The sequence below is a fragment of the Hemiscyllium ocellatum genome, chromosome 3 (assembly GCF_020745735.1).
Source record: "Hemiscyllium ocellatum isolate sHemOce1 chromosome 3, sHemOce1.pat.X.cur, whole genome shotgun sequence".
Classification (NCBI taxonomy): Eukaryota; Metazoa; Chordata; class Chondrichthyes; order Orectolobiformes; family Hemiscylliidae; genus Hemiscyllium; species Hemiscyllium ocellatum.
This window is the reverse complement of record NC_083403.1, coordinates 54,671,119-54,688,127: the sequence shown is the minus strand read 5'-3', so window position 1 is coordinate 54,688,127 and position 17,009 is coordinate 54,671,119. Positions and strand designations below refer to the sequence as shown.

At 40.3% G+C, this 17,009-nt stretch overlaps 1 protein-coding gene across 12 annotated transcripts in view; it reads left to right on the top strand.

Annotated features, from left to right (window-relative positions):
- The window catches only part of snap91a (synaptosome associated protein 91a), a 225,365-nt gene that overhangs the window by 94,036 nt on the left and 114,320 nt on the right, over window positions 1-17,009 (top strand). For all 12 annotated transcript variants that reach the window (XM_060850085.1, XM_060850076.1, XM_060850138.1 and 9 more), the window contains one exon: window positions 16,024-16,100. In XM_060850085.1, the coding sequence (XP_060706068.1) occupies window positions 16,024-16,100 (77 nt within the window). The remainder of the gene's footprint in view (window positions 1-16,023; window positions 16,101-17,009) is intronic.

Below are 17,009 nucleotides of genomic sequence, written 5' to 3'. Positions count from 1 at the left end.
TCCTGCATCTTCATTAGAGTTGTATCCCCTGTTTTGTCACGTCTTTTAATGTTTTTTCTGACCAACGTGCATGACTGAACCTTCGTCTAAATTTCTTGTATGTGTCCCTTTGAGCAGCAATAGTCACAATATAGATCAGTACCATATTCACTACTGCAGTCAGAGCTTCAAAGCAATGCCAGCCCACTGTAACTCTACTGATTGGAGACCTACCCAGAAAGGTACTGTGCAAACAGGAAAGAAGTGGTCAAGGATATCCATCTGCATGTGAACTGTATCAGTCATACCACCAGGCTAACCTTTGTGTAGAATTTAATAGAAAGAATTATTCCTTGCAGGAATGTACTACATTTGATTTACTGTTAAATTTAGAGGTATATGTTAAGACCAATGCAGATAATTGTGGTGATGAAGAATGAATATAAAAGTACGGCATTTTATTTCCTTTTGGTTTTGAATTTTAAAGCTTTATCATCAACTTAGTGTGGGTGTGTCGAAAGTTCTGTAATTGCCAGACATCTTTCAGCTTTCCAAGTATTACATATACACAGTTTTCATCATCAATCCGCCAAAGTAACTTCCATACCTTTTTGTCAGTTACATCACCACTTACTTAGTTTGCACCAAAATTGCACTGTTTAAATGTGTGTTTTCTATTCTTTTCAAGGAAGAAGTTGTTTAATATGCACATTGGCCCAGATTTGTAAGAGTTGGAGAGGTGGGCACTGTGGTGGGTGGGAGATGGGGGGGGGGTGAAATCTGCTGCACACACCATTGTTCAATGTCATTGTCACTCCTTCAGGAATGCACCAGAAAGTTAAAAATTTCGTTTTGTTGCTCAGTGCTCAGCTATAGGTGTAGACTTCCCCAAATTAGTAACGACAAAACCATTAATCTTCTGATATTGCTGACAGAATCTTTTAAGCAAGGCATAACTTTTCATAATCATTGTAACTGAGTTTTTAGCAGTGATAGAAAATTTGATGAACAGCAAAACTGGTCCTGGAAGAATTTAGTATTTGGAATACTGTTAAATGTGTAGTTAGTAAATTCTTGTAACTTTAAGTTACTTAAACTTAAAATTTAGGTGAAATTAGGTTAAATTTATGTCTATATGTATTTAAAGAACATTTTAAACTTTTTAAAAAGTATTTTATTTCTTTGTCCTGTTTGGCTATTTGAAAACTATTTTTGAGATTGACTGCTTAGACAGCCTGATTACTCCAACCTCCGGTTGAGATCCTACAAAAGAAAACAATAGTTATGTTATCATTGCACAGCAGTGGAGCCAGAATTCTCATAGGAGAAATCACTACATCTCTCAGCAAGATGAATGAGTCAAATGGCAAGCATGTTTCTTTTGGCAAATTCCAGGCTGTTTATTAGCTATGTATAGGTTTATATTTGTCACTACCACCTCAAACCATGAATGTCGTGATTCAGCATTGGATAAAATTGAGCCTGCATAATTTAAAAAAAAACATTTTCAGGCTTGGAGGATTTTAAGGTTAAAATAATCAGAAGCTGATTAAATTTATTAAAGAATGAAACATTAACTACGTCATAATTTCAATCCTTGATGCATTAGATTGACGTGAAGTTTGATTTAGGAGCACCAAACACAGATTTATGACCAATATTGCTATCTATTGAACACAGATAAAGGCAGCCAACTAATTTGGTCATATTAGTGAATAACCTATGACATTTGCAGTGCTTTTCATGCATAAAGAATGACAAGCTGAAGAAAGATTGCTGTGTAATGTTGACCTAAAGCACTCACCATTAATTAGAGTGGAGCAGGAAGAGAGTATCTGGTGTAGGATGAGTCCTTCAGCTTATCAAAGTTGTTTTTATTTCCGACTTACAGAAGTTTTAATTGTTGCTGATGTTTTTAATAGACATGAACGTTCACTCATGTAATTTTTAAGAGTAGAATTAAATGCAACATAGTGTGCTTTATCCAATTAATTTGTTTTTGTTTTAAACCAAATAATCCTTTATCTGACAAAGTTGGGTTTGCTGTTTCTGATTGAGTATTACGCTGTGAAATTCACTGCCATTAATATTTGCCACAACCCATCCATTTGAGTTATCAGCAGTAATATGTAGGAGAAATGTGGATGTTTGTTAACTTTCTTATAACAATTTTCTTTGAAAATGCAGGCAATACACCGGAGAATTCTTGCTGACCTTAAAAATTCTGACAATGAGAATTCACCTTTTAAAGACAGTACCATTGATAACCCGGTAACCGTCCATATGTTATCCACTATACCTCTGGTGTGCTGATCTTTCTGTTGCTGTATTTGAAGTTGTTGAAGTAGGTTCTTCATCGGAATACTACTTCAACTTGATATTTAGGTTAACTCACAGTCTGATGTGACTTTTTGTAGCCTCACTTTTCAAAACTCACCTTGACAACAGCGGGAGCATCAGGTAAATAGCAATGACACAGGTCGTTGTTTCAACTTTGTGTTGACTGCCATCTAACAAATTTTCTTTGGAGAAAATTTCTTTGTAAAAGTACATTAAATACTTCACTAAAATCAAAAGCTTTTAATAAATTTTGATCTTCTGGTTGAATTGATGTATACAGAAATTTAATATATCCTATTGATCCAAAAGTTTGCAGTAAACTACTGGATCTTTAAAATATTTCTTGATAGGAGTAGGAACAACTGAGGACCAAAAAGTGGATTAATGTTGGAGATTTGGGTATTAGCTGAGGCATCCAACTTTACCTGGAAAATAATGTCATCCAAAGAGAGAAAAAGGAAGAAAACCCTAGAAAGGTTTAAATTAATAAGGTGGTATTAAATGGGGTGTCAGTAATTAGCATCGTTTTGTTTTAAATCAAATGAGATTCTTCCAAGGATATTGGGGGAAGAGAAAGGTCCACAATGTTCCCATGTTTGTTAACTCTGGGAGGATTGCAGAGTCATAAATGTTGACACCATTGTTCAAAAAAGGTATAAGAATAAACCCAGTCAGTTTAACTTTATGGTAGGAAGCTTTTAGCATTAGTAATTTGGGAAAAATGTTAATTTGTGGATAAGTTAATTAAAGAAAACAAGCATTTTCGTACAGGAAAATCATGTTTAATTAGTGTCTTTTGAGTTGATGAGAAATACTGTTAATATGTTTTACATAGCTGCACAGCATTGTATTAATAACTCCTACAATAAAAGGGACAGGAGGAACATGGATTCTGAATAGGCTGATTTAACAGACTAGAACAGGGCTGTGTTTAATTCATTCTTTTGGTCTTAAGATGGTGTATAGCAGAAATCTCTGGGGTTAGTGCTGGGAACTTTTCTTAACCTTGATGTATACAGCACAATATCCAAGTTTTTGGATTATACAAAGCTTGGAAGTGGTGTGAACTGTGATGAGGATGGTGTAGCATGTAGTTGTAGCTATATTTGCTAAGTTAGGAAGTTGATTTGCAGACATTTCGTCCCCTGTCTAGACGGCATCTTCAATGCTTTGGAGCCTCCTGAGAAGCGCTGCTGTGCTATGTCTTCTGGAATTTATTTGGTTCCATTCCTGCTGGTTCCGGTTGTTTGTTGTAGTGGCCGGTATACTGGATCTAGGTCTGTGTGCTTGTTGATTTGAGTCCGTAGCTGAGTGCTGTGCTTCTAGAAATTCTCTGGCTGTCCTCTGTTTGACCTGTCCTGTGATTGTTGTGTTGTCAAGCACTGGTCTAGCGGTTTGAGTATGCAGTCCTTGTTAATAGGACCACGTAGTCAAACTACTAGACCTGTGTTTGATGACACAGTTCACGTTCAACAATCAAATACATGAACAGATCAATGGCATATCCATCTCTGATTTCATAACAGAAGCAGTGATGCAAAGATTGAAACAAGCAGCCCTCCCCACAAATGCAACCAAAACTCTGGATCAAGCACATGAATGACACTTTTGTTATCATTTAAGAGAACAGATATCGAGAACACACACTGGATTATCGACACTATGCTGACAGGGATCCGATTTATGTCAAGATATCAACAATCAACTCCATTCCTCGACGTGAGGGGAGAAAGAACCAAGAATGGTGAATACACCACCAAAGTGTATAGGAAAGCTACGCACTGACCAAGTCCAGAATTGCAATAGCCACCATCTAAACACACAAGAGAAGTTGTGTTAGGACCCTGTTCAGTAGAGCTACAACACACTGCAGCACTCCTGACCTACAAAGAGAAGAAGAAGAATACCTCCAGAGTCTTCGCCAAGAACAGATATCCCCGCAACTTCATCTGCAGATGCCTAACAGGCAAACTGATGAGGGTATGCCATGACCTAACTCACTAGCCATGCTACTTTACATAAAGTTTCTAAACTGACAGCCAGACTTGTCTAACCATTCTGAATCATGATAGCCCATAAGCTGAAAGCCACACTCGGACATCAACTCACCAGAAAAAAAAACCTTTTTCCCCATCATGTTCAGGCCAAATGTACTTTACAAGATTCCATGCAAAGACCGATGCAGCATTATACCGGACAAAAGGGGAGACAACTTGCAATCCGCTTCCATGAACAGTAGCTAGCCCCTAAACTCCATGACCAGCTGTCCACAGTAGTCCCACACACGGATGACAACGACCACAAATTTGACTGGGACAACAATGATCATAGGACAAGCCAAAGAGATGGCAGCCATGGCGCTCATCCACAGACTCCATCAACAAGCACATATACCTAGACCCAACATACTGGCCATCACAACAAGCTACTGGAAGCAGCAACAAACAAATTCCAGAAGAGACAGCGCAGCAATGCTCCAAAGCCTTGAAGATGCCACCTAGACAGGGAATGAAACATCTGCAAATCATATGTTCACCGCTGGTGAACATACCCACAGTATGACAACTGGCAACCAAGCTGAAAATCTTTATGGAAGCCTTGAATGGTGTAGCACTTCAAAAGGACAGAAATTTAGTACGTTGGGCAGTTAGGTGACAAATATATTTCAATAGACAGAAAAAAAATAAGAATTGGTAGATGGAACACAAAAAGACAGTGTATAAATTGAAATGTAATTTTTTTTTAAGAAGTGGTGCAGAAGCAGAAGGATCTGCATGTTTCAATAAAAGTCACTTGAGCATAGCAGGACAAGCAGGCAGCAACAATAAAGCATGTAGTATTGAGAGTGTAGTAATAATAGAGATGTAAAGTAAACAATCAAACATGATGTATTGAACTTGCAAAGAGACTAGTTTAGCTTTAAACTGGAATGTTGGTTGTATCTCCCAGTGGTCTGCCCTACAAGAATTTGAAGTACTAGAGTGAGTGTAGAAGCGATTTATGACATTCTCTCATTTTGAAATTAGATTGCAGAAATCAAGATGTTTACCTTGGAGAGCAGAAAGCTGAGAAGAAATTTAGTGATTATGTTGGAAATGATGACGGGCCTGCATGGAATGGATGCAAAGAAACCTCCCACTTTTGAGATGGTTGAAAAGCGGGAACAGATTGATAGTATTTGACAAAAGAAGCTAAAATAACATGAGGGAAAAACTTTTCCATGCGTTCTGGTGAAGGCCTGGTAATCACTGCCTGAACATGGTGGAGGCATGTTTGATTGACTCATCAAAGAGGACGAATGTGGCACAAGCAGGGGAATAGCACAAAGTGAATTGCTGATTTGGAGAGCCAAGTGGATGTGATGGGCTGAATGGCTTCCCTCTGCAGTGTAATGATTCGGATCCTGAAAGATCTTGATCTCACTGAAATCTAACAGTAGCAACTCAATTACAGACAGTTCTCGGGTTGCGAACAGGTTCTATTCTTGAGTCTTTCACAAATAGATTTCAATGCAAGTCTGAACAGAATGCAAGAAAATACAAATTAACCGTTCGTAAGTACAGAAAACGGTCATATGTCAGATCTTTAAAGTTATACCTCTGTATGGGAATACAGTTCTAAGTATGAAAGTTCATAAATTGGACTCCTGTAAATCAGCATACCGTCTGTATAATATGTACACCAAGTAATTAACAACCTGAAGAGCTGAAGCTTAGTGCTAATATAGAAACAATATGTAGGAAATACTCAGCAGGTGAGGCAACTTCTGGAAAGAGAAAAGTATTCCTATTTCAGATTGATGTCTCATTAAAGCTGGAAATATTAAAGATAATCCAAATGCAGGGAGAGTGGGGAAGGGATGAAGAATAAAAGGTAAGATCTGTGTTGGGAGGCAGGAAAGATTTAATAAGTAGAGAAATAGTATGTAGCTAAAGGAAATGGTAATGGGCACAAAAGGTAGGTTTGGAGGAGTTGAAAATGTCAATGTAGGACTATTACCTTTAATCTCAGCCCCACAAAAATGGGATTTATGGTTCTGAGCTAGCATTGTTAAATTTGTGAATTGCCTAATATTGAAAAGTTGGATGCTATCTTTGAGATTGCATTGAACTATTCAAACGAACACAAACTGAGGATACTGGCATCCAATATAGTTCAATGCAATAAAAACAGAAATTGCTGTAATAACTCTGGGTCTGACCGCTGCTGTGGAGAGAAATCAGTTAACTTTCCAGGTTCAATGACCCTTCAGTATCACAGTACTGCTAATGTTTTCAGCATTTCTGTTTTGTTGCGTTGAGCTTTGTTGGGTGCTAGCATCCCTAGTTCTTGTAGTCTTTTGTAAATCTGAATGTAAATGTTGAGCTACATTGGACAATTTATGGGGGCACTGGTCAGATTGGGTGTGCCATGGAGTAAAATGACAAGTTTGTAGATCAAATTTGTAGATGAGAAAAATATGTCTGTGTCATGGCCAACAAGTGCAGTATGATGAATTAAAGAAACTTTGCGAAAAGGAGTCAAGAAATTGAAGCTTTTTGTCTTGCATACAAAATGATAAGTGGGTGTTAACTGGTTGGACCATCATTGACATGAAGGTTCAGCAGAAACATGTAATTGCCAATCTTATAATTCAGACTGGGCAAGGTTTGGAGGTTTCCATGTTCCTTTTGGTTTTTGACATGAAAAAGGTGTAGTTTATGTTCAAATTCCATCTGTCAGCATGAACAGGGTCTTTCCATGCTGGAAGGCATAGCATACTTAAATACACCACACTGCAAACCTGACTAATCATCAGAAATCAGTTCCTGGTATAATTATGCAGTCACAGAGACATGCAGCACAGAAATCGACCCTTCGGTCCAACTGGTCCATGCCAACCAGATATCCTAAATCTAGTCCCATTTGCCAGCATTTGGTCAATATCTCTCTAATTAATAATGAATTTCCAATATCAGAGTAACATCAAATGGATGGCTGCTGTTCTGAGGCTTGCAAGTACTGCCTGATTGACCATGAGTGACATACTGTCGGCTGTGAATGGACAATGGGATGTGTCGTTTGATAGGGCCCTGTGGTCTTTGGGGCATATGGCCTACAACTCTGACATCACATTGGCACTGAAATTTTTGCAATTGCTCATTTTTGTGGTAGGCAAAACTTATTTTTGACTCAATGGCAGCATCCTGTAAGTGGAGAAAATCGCTTGTCAGATTACTGTAGTTTAGCAGCATGAAACAGTCAGCTTAACCATTTGCTCAAGTCTTTCAGGCCAAGTATGTAGGCCATCCGTACCAACAACAAGTTCATTGTATTAAAGAATGTCCTCATTTGACCATTTGTTGCAGGCAACGTTAATAGAGTGGACTTTCAGTTGAAGGAAAGAACTGTTATGGATAGTGATAGCATTGGAACAGATGAAGTGGAAATTAAGAAACTGGAAGAATAGAATTAAGTCCTTGGAGGTTACAGGGTGGTAGGAAGTAAAATCCAGTGAACTCAATTATTGCACTTGGAGTAAGTATTGATGCATCACACATTCTCTGAAATGCAAGTGCTAAAGTTAAAGGGGCCATGAAATTGGGTTGTTGCTGAGACCACACCTGGAGTACTGTGTGTAGTTGTATTGGAGACAATTCAAAAAAGTTTATCTGTATTGATTGATTGTTGGGATGAAGGGGTTGTCTATTGATGTTCATTGGAGTTTTGAAGAATGTGACGTGATCTTATTTAAATATACTCTCTATAAGAGCTTGACATTAGATGCTGACAATAATTCTTATGCTGAAACCTAGAGGTAGGGATCATAATTCAAAAATCAGGCTTTTAAAAAAATTCACTTATGGAATACGGGTAATGCTGGCTGGGCTGTCCCTAGTTGCCTTTAAACTAAATTGCTTTCTCGGCCATTTCAGAGGGCAGTTGAGAATCAACCACATTGCTGTGGGTCTGGAGTCATGTACAGGACACACGAGATGCTGGGTTATGAAGAAACTAAACTGTTGTGATCAAATGTTCTCAATACCTCCACTCTGAGAGGCAAGAGCACTCTGAAATAATGAGTGTACTTGGAAATTCTGTATTTGCATCTTGGAAAGGAGTTAAAGATTAGATTCCCTACAGTGTGGAAACGAGCCCTTCGGCCCAACGTTCACACTGACCCTCTGAAGAGTAACCCACCCAGACCCATTTCCCTCCGACTAATGCACCTCATACTATAGCCAATTCACCTGACCTGCACATCTTTGGACTGTGGGAGGAAACCGGAGCACCCAGAGGAAACCCACGCAGACACTGGGGAAAATGTGCAAACTCCACAGTCAGTCACCGGAGGCTGGAATCAAACCTGGGACCCTGGTGTTATGAGGCAGCAGTGCTAACCACTGAGCCACAGGTGGACTCTGTGCAGTTGAGGTCTGTAGTTGGAGGCTGTAGTGGGGCATATCTCTGACAGGAAATGAGATCAGTGACAGTCTTGGAATTTATGGCTTTGTTTTGGTGATAGGGTTGTGTTAAAAGGGGAAGTAAGGTATGCTGTCAGTGTTGCCATCAATCTTTGTAAGCCAGAGATTGTTTCACCTTTCCATAGTAGTGCTTTACTTGTCAGTAGGCTTATCACAGCATTGTATTTGGGCCTGAGAACAGAATTCTGCAAGTCAATGCTAATAAGTGGATTTGAAGTTGACTTGCAGACATTTCGGCCTCTGTCTAGGTGACATCTTCAGTGCTATGCAGCCTAATGTGAAGCGTTGATACCCTGTGTCTTCTGGAATTTATTTGGTTCCAGTTTCCGGTTGTTCGTTGTAGTGGCTGGTGTGTTGGGGCCCTTTCGAACGGGGTCCTACTGCAGCTTCTCTTGTGTTTGAGTGCTTGTTGTAATTCAGGATCTGGTTGATGTGTGTGGCTTTTCTGCTTTTGTGATAAGGGGTAGCATTACTGCTGTACTTGGGGAGAATATTCCTGGGAATACGTCCAGGGAAGTTATTTGGGGAACTTAGAAATTAAAAAGGAGTGATCAACTTATTGGAATTGTATTATTGACCCCCCTGATAGTCAGCAGGAAATTGAGAAACAAATTTATAAGGCAATCTCAGCTACTGGTAAGAATAATAGGGTGATTGTGGTAGGGGATTTTAACTTTCCAAGCATAGACTAGAACTTCCATAGTGTTAAGGATTTAGATGGAGAGGAATTTAAGTGCTTACAAGAAAATTTTCTAATTCAGTATGTGGATGTACCTGTTAGAGAAGGTGCAAAGCCTGACCACCTCCTGGGAAATAAGGCAGGGCAGGTGACTAAGGTGTCAGTGGGGGAGCACTTTGAGGCCAGTGACCATAATTGTATTAGTTTTAAAATAGTGATTGGAAAGGATAGACCAGATCTAAAAGTTGAAGTTCTAAATTGGAGTAAGGCTAATTTTGACGGTATTAGACTAGAACTTTCGAAAACTGATTGGGGATAGATGCTTTTAAGTAAAGGAATGTCTGGAAAATGGGAACACTTCAAAAAAGAGATACCGAGAGTCCAGAGAAAGTATATTCCTGTTAGGGTGAAAGGAAAGGCTGATAGATGTAGGGAATGCTGGATGACTCGGGAAATTGAGGGTTTGATTAAGGAAAAGAAGGAAGTATGTCGGGTATAGACAGGAGAGATCAAATGAATCCTTATAAAGGCAGTGGGAATATACTTAAGAGGGAAATGAGGAGAGCAAAAAGGGAACACGAGAACTTTTTGGCAAATAAAGTTGAGGAGAATCCAAAGGAATTTTATAAATTCATTGAGGACAAAAAGGTAACTTTGGAGAGAATAGGGACCTTCAAAGGTCAGGAGAAAGTGAGGACTGTAGATGCTGGTGATCAGAGTCAGAAAATGTGGTGTTGGAAAAGCACAGCCAGTCAGGCAGCATACTGAAACTTCATTCCTGATGAAGAGCTCATGCTCCTCTGGTGCTGTCTCACTGGCTGTACTTTTCAACATCCCTCCATGATCAGCAAGGCAGTCTATATTTGGAGCCACAGGATATGGGGGAAGATACTAAATGAGTATCTTGCATCAGTGTTTACTGTGGAGAAGGGTATGGAACATATAGAATGTGGGAAATAGATGATGACCTTGAAAAATGTCCGTATTACAGAGGAAGAGGTGCTGATATCCTGAAACAAATAAGTGGATAAATCCCTAGGACTTGATCAGATCTATCCTAGAACTGTGGGATGCTAGGGAAGTGATTGCTGGGCCCCTTGCTGAGATATTTATATCGTCAATGGTCACAGGTGAGGTGCCGGAAGACTGGAGGTTGGCTAATGTAGTGCCACTATTTAAGAAAGGTGATAAGGACAAGCCAGGGAACTATCGACCGGTGAACCTGATGTTGGTGGTCGGCAAGTTGTTGAAGGGAATCCTGAGGGACAAGATGTACATGTATTTGGAAAGGCAAGGACTGATTAGAGGTCGTCAATATAGCTTTGTGTATGGGAAGTAATGTCTCACAAACTTGATTGAGTTTTTGAAGAATTAACTAAGAGGATTGATGAGGGCAGAGCGGTGGGTGTGATCTGTATGAAATTCAGTAAGGCATTCGACAAGGTTCCCCATGGGAGGCTGGTTAGCAAATTTCGATCTCATGGAGTACAAGGAGAACTATCCATTTGGGTACAGAACTGGCTTGAAAGTAGAAGACAGAGGGTGGTGGTAGAGGATTGTTTTTCAGACTGGAGGCCTGTGACCAGTGGAGTGCCACAAGAATCGGTGCTGGCTCCACCACTTTTCACCATTTACATAAATGATCTGGCAGTGAACATAGGAGGTATGGTTAGTGAGTTTGCAGATGACACCAAAACTGAAGGTGTAGTGGACAGCGAAGAAAGTTACCTCAGCGTATAACAGGATCTTTACCAGGTGGCCCAGGGGCTGAGGAGTGGCAGATGGAGTTTAATGTAGATAAATGTGAGGTTTTACATTTTGGAAAAACAAAACTTAGCAGGACTTATACATTTAATGGTGAGGTTCTAGGGGGTGTTGCTGAACAAAGATGTTGGGGTGCAGGTTTATAGCTTCTTCAAAGTAGAGTCGCAGGTAGGTAAGATAGTAGATTAGATTACTTAGTGTGGAAACAGGCCCTTTGGCCCAACAAGTCCACACCCACCCTCCGAAGAGCAACCCTCAGTCCCATTCCCCTGCATTTACCCCTTCACCTAACACTACAGGCAATTTAGCTGAAAATGTGTTGCTGGAAAAGCGCAGCAGGTCAGACCGCATCCAAGGTGCAGGAGAATTGATGTTTTGGGCATGAGCCCTTCTTCAGGAATGAGGAGAGTGTGTCAAGCAGGCTAAGATAAAAGGTAGGGAAGAGGGACCTGAGGGAGGGATGTTGGAAATGTGACAGGTGGAAGGAGGTTAAGGTGAGGGTGATAGGCCGGAGTGGGGGTGGGGGCAGAGAGGTCAGGAAGAGGATTGCAGGTTAGGAAGGTGGTGCCGAGTTCAAGGGCTGGGACTGAGACAAGGTGGGGGGAGAGGAAATGAGGAAACTGGAGAAATCGGAGTTCATCCCTAGGGTTCCTAGGCAGAAGATGAGGCATTCTTCCTCCAGCCGTTGAGTTGCTATGATCTGGCGATGGAGGAGTCCAAGGACCTGCATGTCCTTGGTGGAGTGGGAGGGGGAGTTGAAGTGTTGAACCACTGGGTGGTTGGGTTGGTTGGTCCGGGTGTTCCAGAGGTGTTCTCTGAAACATTCCGTAAGTAGGCGGCCTGTCTCCCCAATATAGAGGAGGCCACATCGGGTGCAGCGGATGCAGTAAATGATGTGTGTGGAGGTGCAGATGAATTTGTGGTGGATATGGAAGGATCCCTTGGGGCTTGGAGGGAAGTAAGGGGGAGGTGTGGGTGCAAGTTTTGCATTTCTTGCAGTTGCAGGGGAAGGTGCCGGGAGTGGAGGTTGGGTTGGTGGGGGGTGTGGACCTGACCAGGGAGTCACGGAGGGAGTGGTCTTTTTGGAACGCTGATGGGGGAGGGGAGGGAAATATATCCCTGGTGGTGGGGTCTGTTTGGAGGTGGCGGAAATGACGACGGATGATGTGATTGTATATGGAGGTTGGTGGGGTGGTAGTCGAGGACCAGTGGGGTTCTGTCCTGGTGGTGATTGGAGGGGCGGGGCTCAAGGGCAGAGGAGTGAGAAGTGGAGGAGATGCGGTGGAGAGCGGGAAGTGGAGGAGATGCGGGCAATTTAGCATGGCCAATTCACCTAACCTGAACATTTTTGGACTGTGGGAGGAAACCGGAGGACCCGGTGGAAACCTATGCAGACATGGGGAGAACGTGCAAACTCCACATAGACAGTTGCCTGAGGCGGGAATTGAACCCGGGTCTCTGGCGCTGTGAGGCAGTAGTGCTAACCACTGTGCCATACTTAATGCTCTGACCAATGAAGCATATTGAGTGCAGGAGTTCAGGCATGTTGTGGCTGTCCAGGACTTTGGTTAGGCCACTTTTTCAAATATTGCATGCAATTCTGGTCTCCTTTCTATCAGAAGGATGTTGTGAAACGTGTACAGGTTCAGAAAAGATTGACCAGAACGTTGCCAGGGTCGGGGGATTTGAGCAATTGGGAGAGGCTGAGTAGGCTGGGACTGTTATCTCTGAAGGTTTGGAGGCTCAGGGGTGACCTAATAGTGGTTTATAAATCTTGAGGGGCATGGATAGGATAAATAGACAAGGTCCTTTCCTTGGGGTGGGTGAGCCCAGAACTCGAGGCCACCGGTTTAGGGTGAGATGAAAGATATAGAAGACACCTAAGGGACAACTTTTTCATGCAGAGGGTGGTAGGTGTGTGGAATGAACTGCCAGAGGAAGTGGTGGAGGCTGGTACAATTACAACATTTAAAAGACATCTGGATGGGTATATGAATAGGAAGGATTTTAGAGGGATACAGGCTAAGTGCTGGCAAATTGGACCAGCTTAGGTTATGGTCGGTATGGACAGGTTGGGCGGAACAGTCTGTTTCTGTGCTGTACATCTTATGACTCTATCTGATCTGGGTCCTTGCTTGTGTAGATTAGCTGCTGCATTTCCAACAGGAATGGCTACACTTTTTGTGGGAGGGTTTAGGGGTGGGGGTAGATGTGTTAGATTTGCTGTAAAGTCCAGTGGTCAAGGCAACACCTGTCCTCATCCCCAGTTTTCTTTAGACAAAAAGCAGTATGAAGTTGATCCACTACCTTATAAGTGTTGTTGGCAGGAAAGGTCAGGGCTTACCAATTATATAGTATGGATTCTAAGTTTTAACACACAGTTGTGGTGGAGGGAAAATAGGCACTGAATTAAAACAGGTTATTCCTTCAATTCATTTAATTTGTAATATTGAATTTTGGAATCCACAAAGACATTTTGAGGGAATGGACAGAAGTTTGAGAAAATGGCATTGGAGGGAACATAGATGGAGGTCTCGGGGCAAGGGGACTGCCAATGGAGCAGAGAGGTTACTAGGGTTGAGCAGACAGCTCAAGACAAAAGAATTGAATGTAGTTAGGGGTGACAGGAAGAGATTATGAGAGGGTGGGAGGTATATGGATGTAATGGGAGCAACAAAACATGAACTGAAGGAGGGTATGGGAGAAGAACCATTTAGATGAATTTGATTTACATAGTTCGCACTAAAAATCCAGTTTTAGGCATTTGGGTCATTCCTCAGTTCTCCATGCTAATATCATTACCAACATTACTGAACAACCTCAAAGTGAAGCTAGAGGTGAAAGAGAAGTGAAATGGTGTCGTGAGGGGGGAAGAAAAAGAGGGTGACAGTACAATCGTATGAAACAGTAAGAGACAAATAAGGAAGAGGTGACTTGTTCAGTGTCCCAGGTGAAGGCAAATATTACTTGCAAGAGTTTGAGGGTCTTGTCCATTTCGCAGTTGCTTTCCATGTCACGAGTGAGGTATTGTTACTTCATGCTTTTCCTGTGCTTTTTGTGTATTCATCATGTATTCCTATTTACTGATTTTATGGGGAGTCAGTCATTACAGATAGTTCTGGGATAATGTGCGTTCCGGCAGTGCGATTTGGCTGTAACATTGCTGAAGGATGAGGTAATGGTGCTTTGGAGAACGCTTACCTCTGCTGGCAATAGTATGATTTCAGCAGGGATAAGTTTGTGCACTTCATTCTGCATAGGCACCAATGTTCTTGCGGTTCTGCACATATGTCAATGCAGGTCTATGCGCTGTTCTGCATAAGCGCATTGTCAGTTGCCAACAGAGCAGCTCTCTGAGAGTTACTGTACCGAGCGCAGCTTTCTTAGATTTTCTAAAATGTACTGTGTTAAATTTACTTTTTGTTTCATAAATTTGATTTCGACCTTCATTCAGGCATTAGACTTTCGGGTGATTTTTGGGCGATCGTGAGTGATCGTCATTGCTGCTCTGCCCTAACTCCTCTTTTCCCATATGCTCCATTATTTCTATTAAGCAAAGTTTTGGTGGAATGCAATGACTGCATTATAGGAGGACTACCTGTACTTTTTTTCTTTTCATTCAACATTTCTCTGCTAACTGACTACAGAAGTGAGCAATCTAAGTGCAGTAAGGATATCTTGTTTTCTGTTTTATTTCTGATAAGAAATTGAAAAGATTTTATGATAATTTGAAGGACAGTTTTCAGACGTGATGCTATTGTGAAATGTGTTTTAACTGAAATTCTTTAAGAAGGTGCTGTTTCTAAGTTACCATATCTCAGTTGATGCCTGTACTTTAATTTCTATCTCTTCCTCTTTTTTTTATCTCATTTGTGTTCTTCTAGGTGAAGAGGTTGTACTTGAAAATTTATTTAAGCTGTTTGCTCACTACTCCAAAAGATGGACTAAAATATATGTTCTTCTTCCTTCAAAGCAAAATGCAAATTTGTAGGATTTGATTGATGCGAGTGAATTCTGCAAATATTATTGTAAATCTGTGACTCCTAGCATAGAGTCATAGTCATAGAGATTTACAGCATATAAATTGTCTGAAGTTTTTTAAATCCTGTGAATAGACTAGGCAGAGAAATAGCCAACGAGAACAAAAGCAGAAAATTTTAGAAAAACTAAGTGTTCATTAATATTTTAGTGTTAATGTTTCAATGGTCAGCCCAGGTTTTGGACATTGACTCACTTAGCTACAGCGCACAAGGAGTTTAAAATTAGCAAATTTAAAATTCATTTCAAGCAATCCACGTGTTTCTAATATTGAACTCTGTTGGAAAATGCTCAGGCTGTTGTCAAACACAAAATCCATAAATCTATTCAATATTACAACAGTATATAAATGCAATCTTACTTTGTCATATGAATAAATTTGAATCTTTTTCATAAATTATATAAGAACAAGTGTGAATGTGTCATCAGCTATTGTTTCTAATATGTAAGAAACTTAAATAAGATTATTTTATGCTACTTTCGGACCTAATTTAGGATCTTTCTCAGAGGATAAAAGATTTTAAAACCTGATTATTTTCTGTGCCTTTATTTAATTAAAGGCCTTCAATGGATTTAAAAGCATGAAATTTATTTTGTGATGCTTTGATATTATGGACAAAGTTAAATAAAGCAGGAAACTGGAGTGCTTTACAGTTTTCCAGGCAAATATTACGGGTGATTTGCTCCGGTTCCTTGTTTAGCTGGCTGGTGAATTGCTCGTAAATGTGTTTTGAATGTGTTGTGTTGCTGTTCCTTTAGGCCCCTAGCAGTCTTTTGGAAGCCCTTGAACAGCATTTGAATACACTGGAAGGCAAGAAAAATGCAGCTGGCAGTAGGTAGGTTTGCTTCTGTTTAGGTCATGTATTTTCTTAAAGCAAGTTCTCACTTGATATTTGGTTATGCTTGCTACTTGCAGCTGCATCATTTTTAAATGCTATTGTACTATTTACCACTGCTCTAAAGTAAATGAAATGCTCGTATAAAGCTATTGAGTGATTAATTAACTGTCAAATTTTGTACTGCAGGAAAGAATCTTTCTATCTGTTGACTAAATAAGTTCATAAGTGACGTGGAATTTAGTCGTTGATATCTCATAGCAAGTTTATCTGTGCAAAGCAGTAAGCAATCAACAAATTAGTGCTGTAAAATTAACTTTAGGTGATTGACTAAGTTTACTGTGAGCAATTTACACCTCCTTTTCCATTTTTCTTGCAGTCGACACGTCCATTTAGCGTGTAAAAGCCAAGTAAATGCTTTGGGGAGAAAAGGGTCATGGGTTCATTTCAAGAATCATTTTGTTTATTGTTTTTGGAAGAGCATTGAGGAACTCCAATTTTTATTTGAAGATTTAATCTAGTTTGAGAATATCAAACTTGAATCCATACAAAGCAGTTAACCTGATGCCAAAATTCTCAATATTTTTTCCATTGCAATTGTATCAATTGCATTATAATCTTTATAGTGAAGATTGTGGAATTGGTGGCAGGATTTATTTTAGTTTCTTGGTGTCATTGGCAGAATTGTGTTTGTGAAGGAAGGGATTCAGTTTAAGTCACTGAGTGCAACTGTTAAACATTTGGAGATGGCAGTATAAAGTGAAATGTCAAATCATTAGAATTAATTTGCATTGCATGTGCTATTGTATATAATTGAAGCAGTCATGTTATGATCTCGATGGAGAATGTAAACTAAAATAACGACATTATTATGGAAGGCCCATGAATGGAGAAAACTCCAGCAGAAGT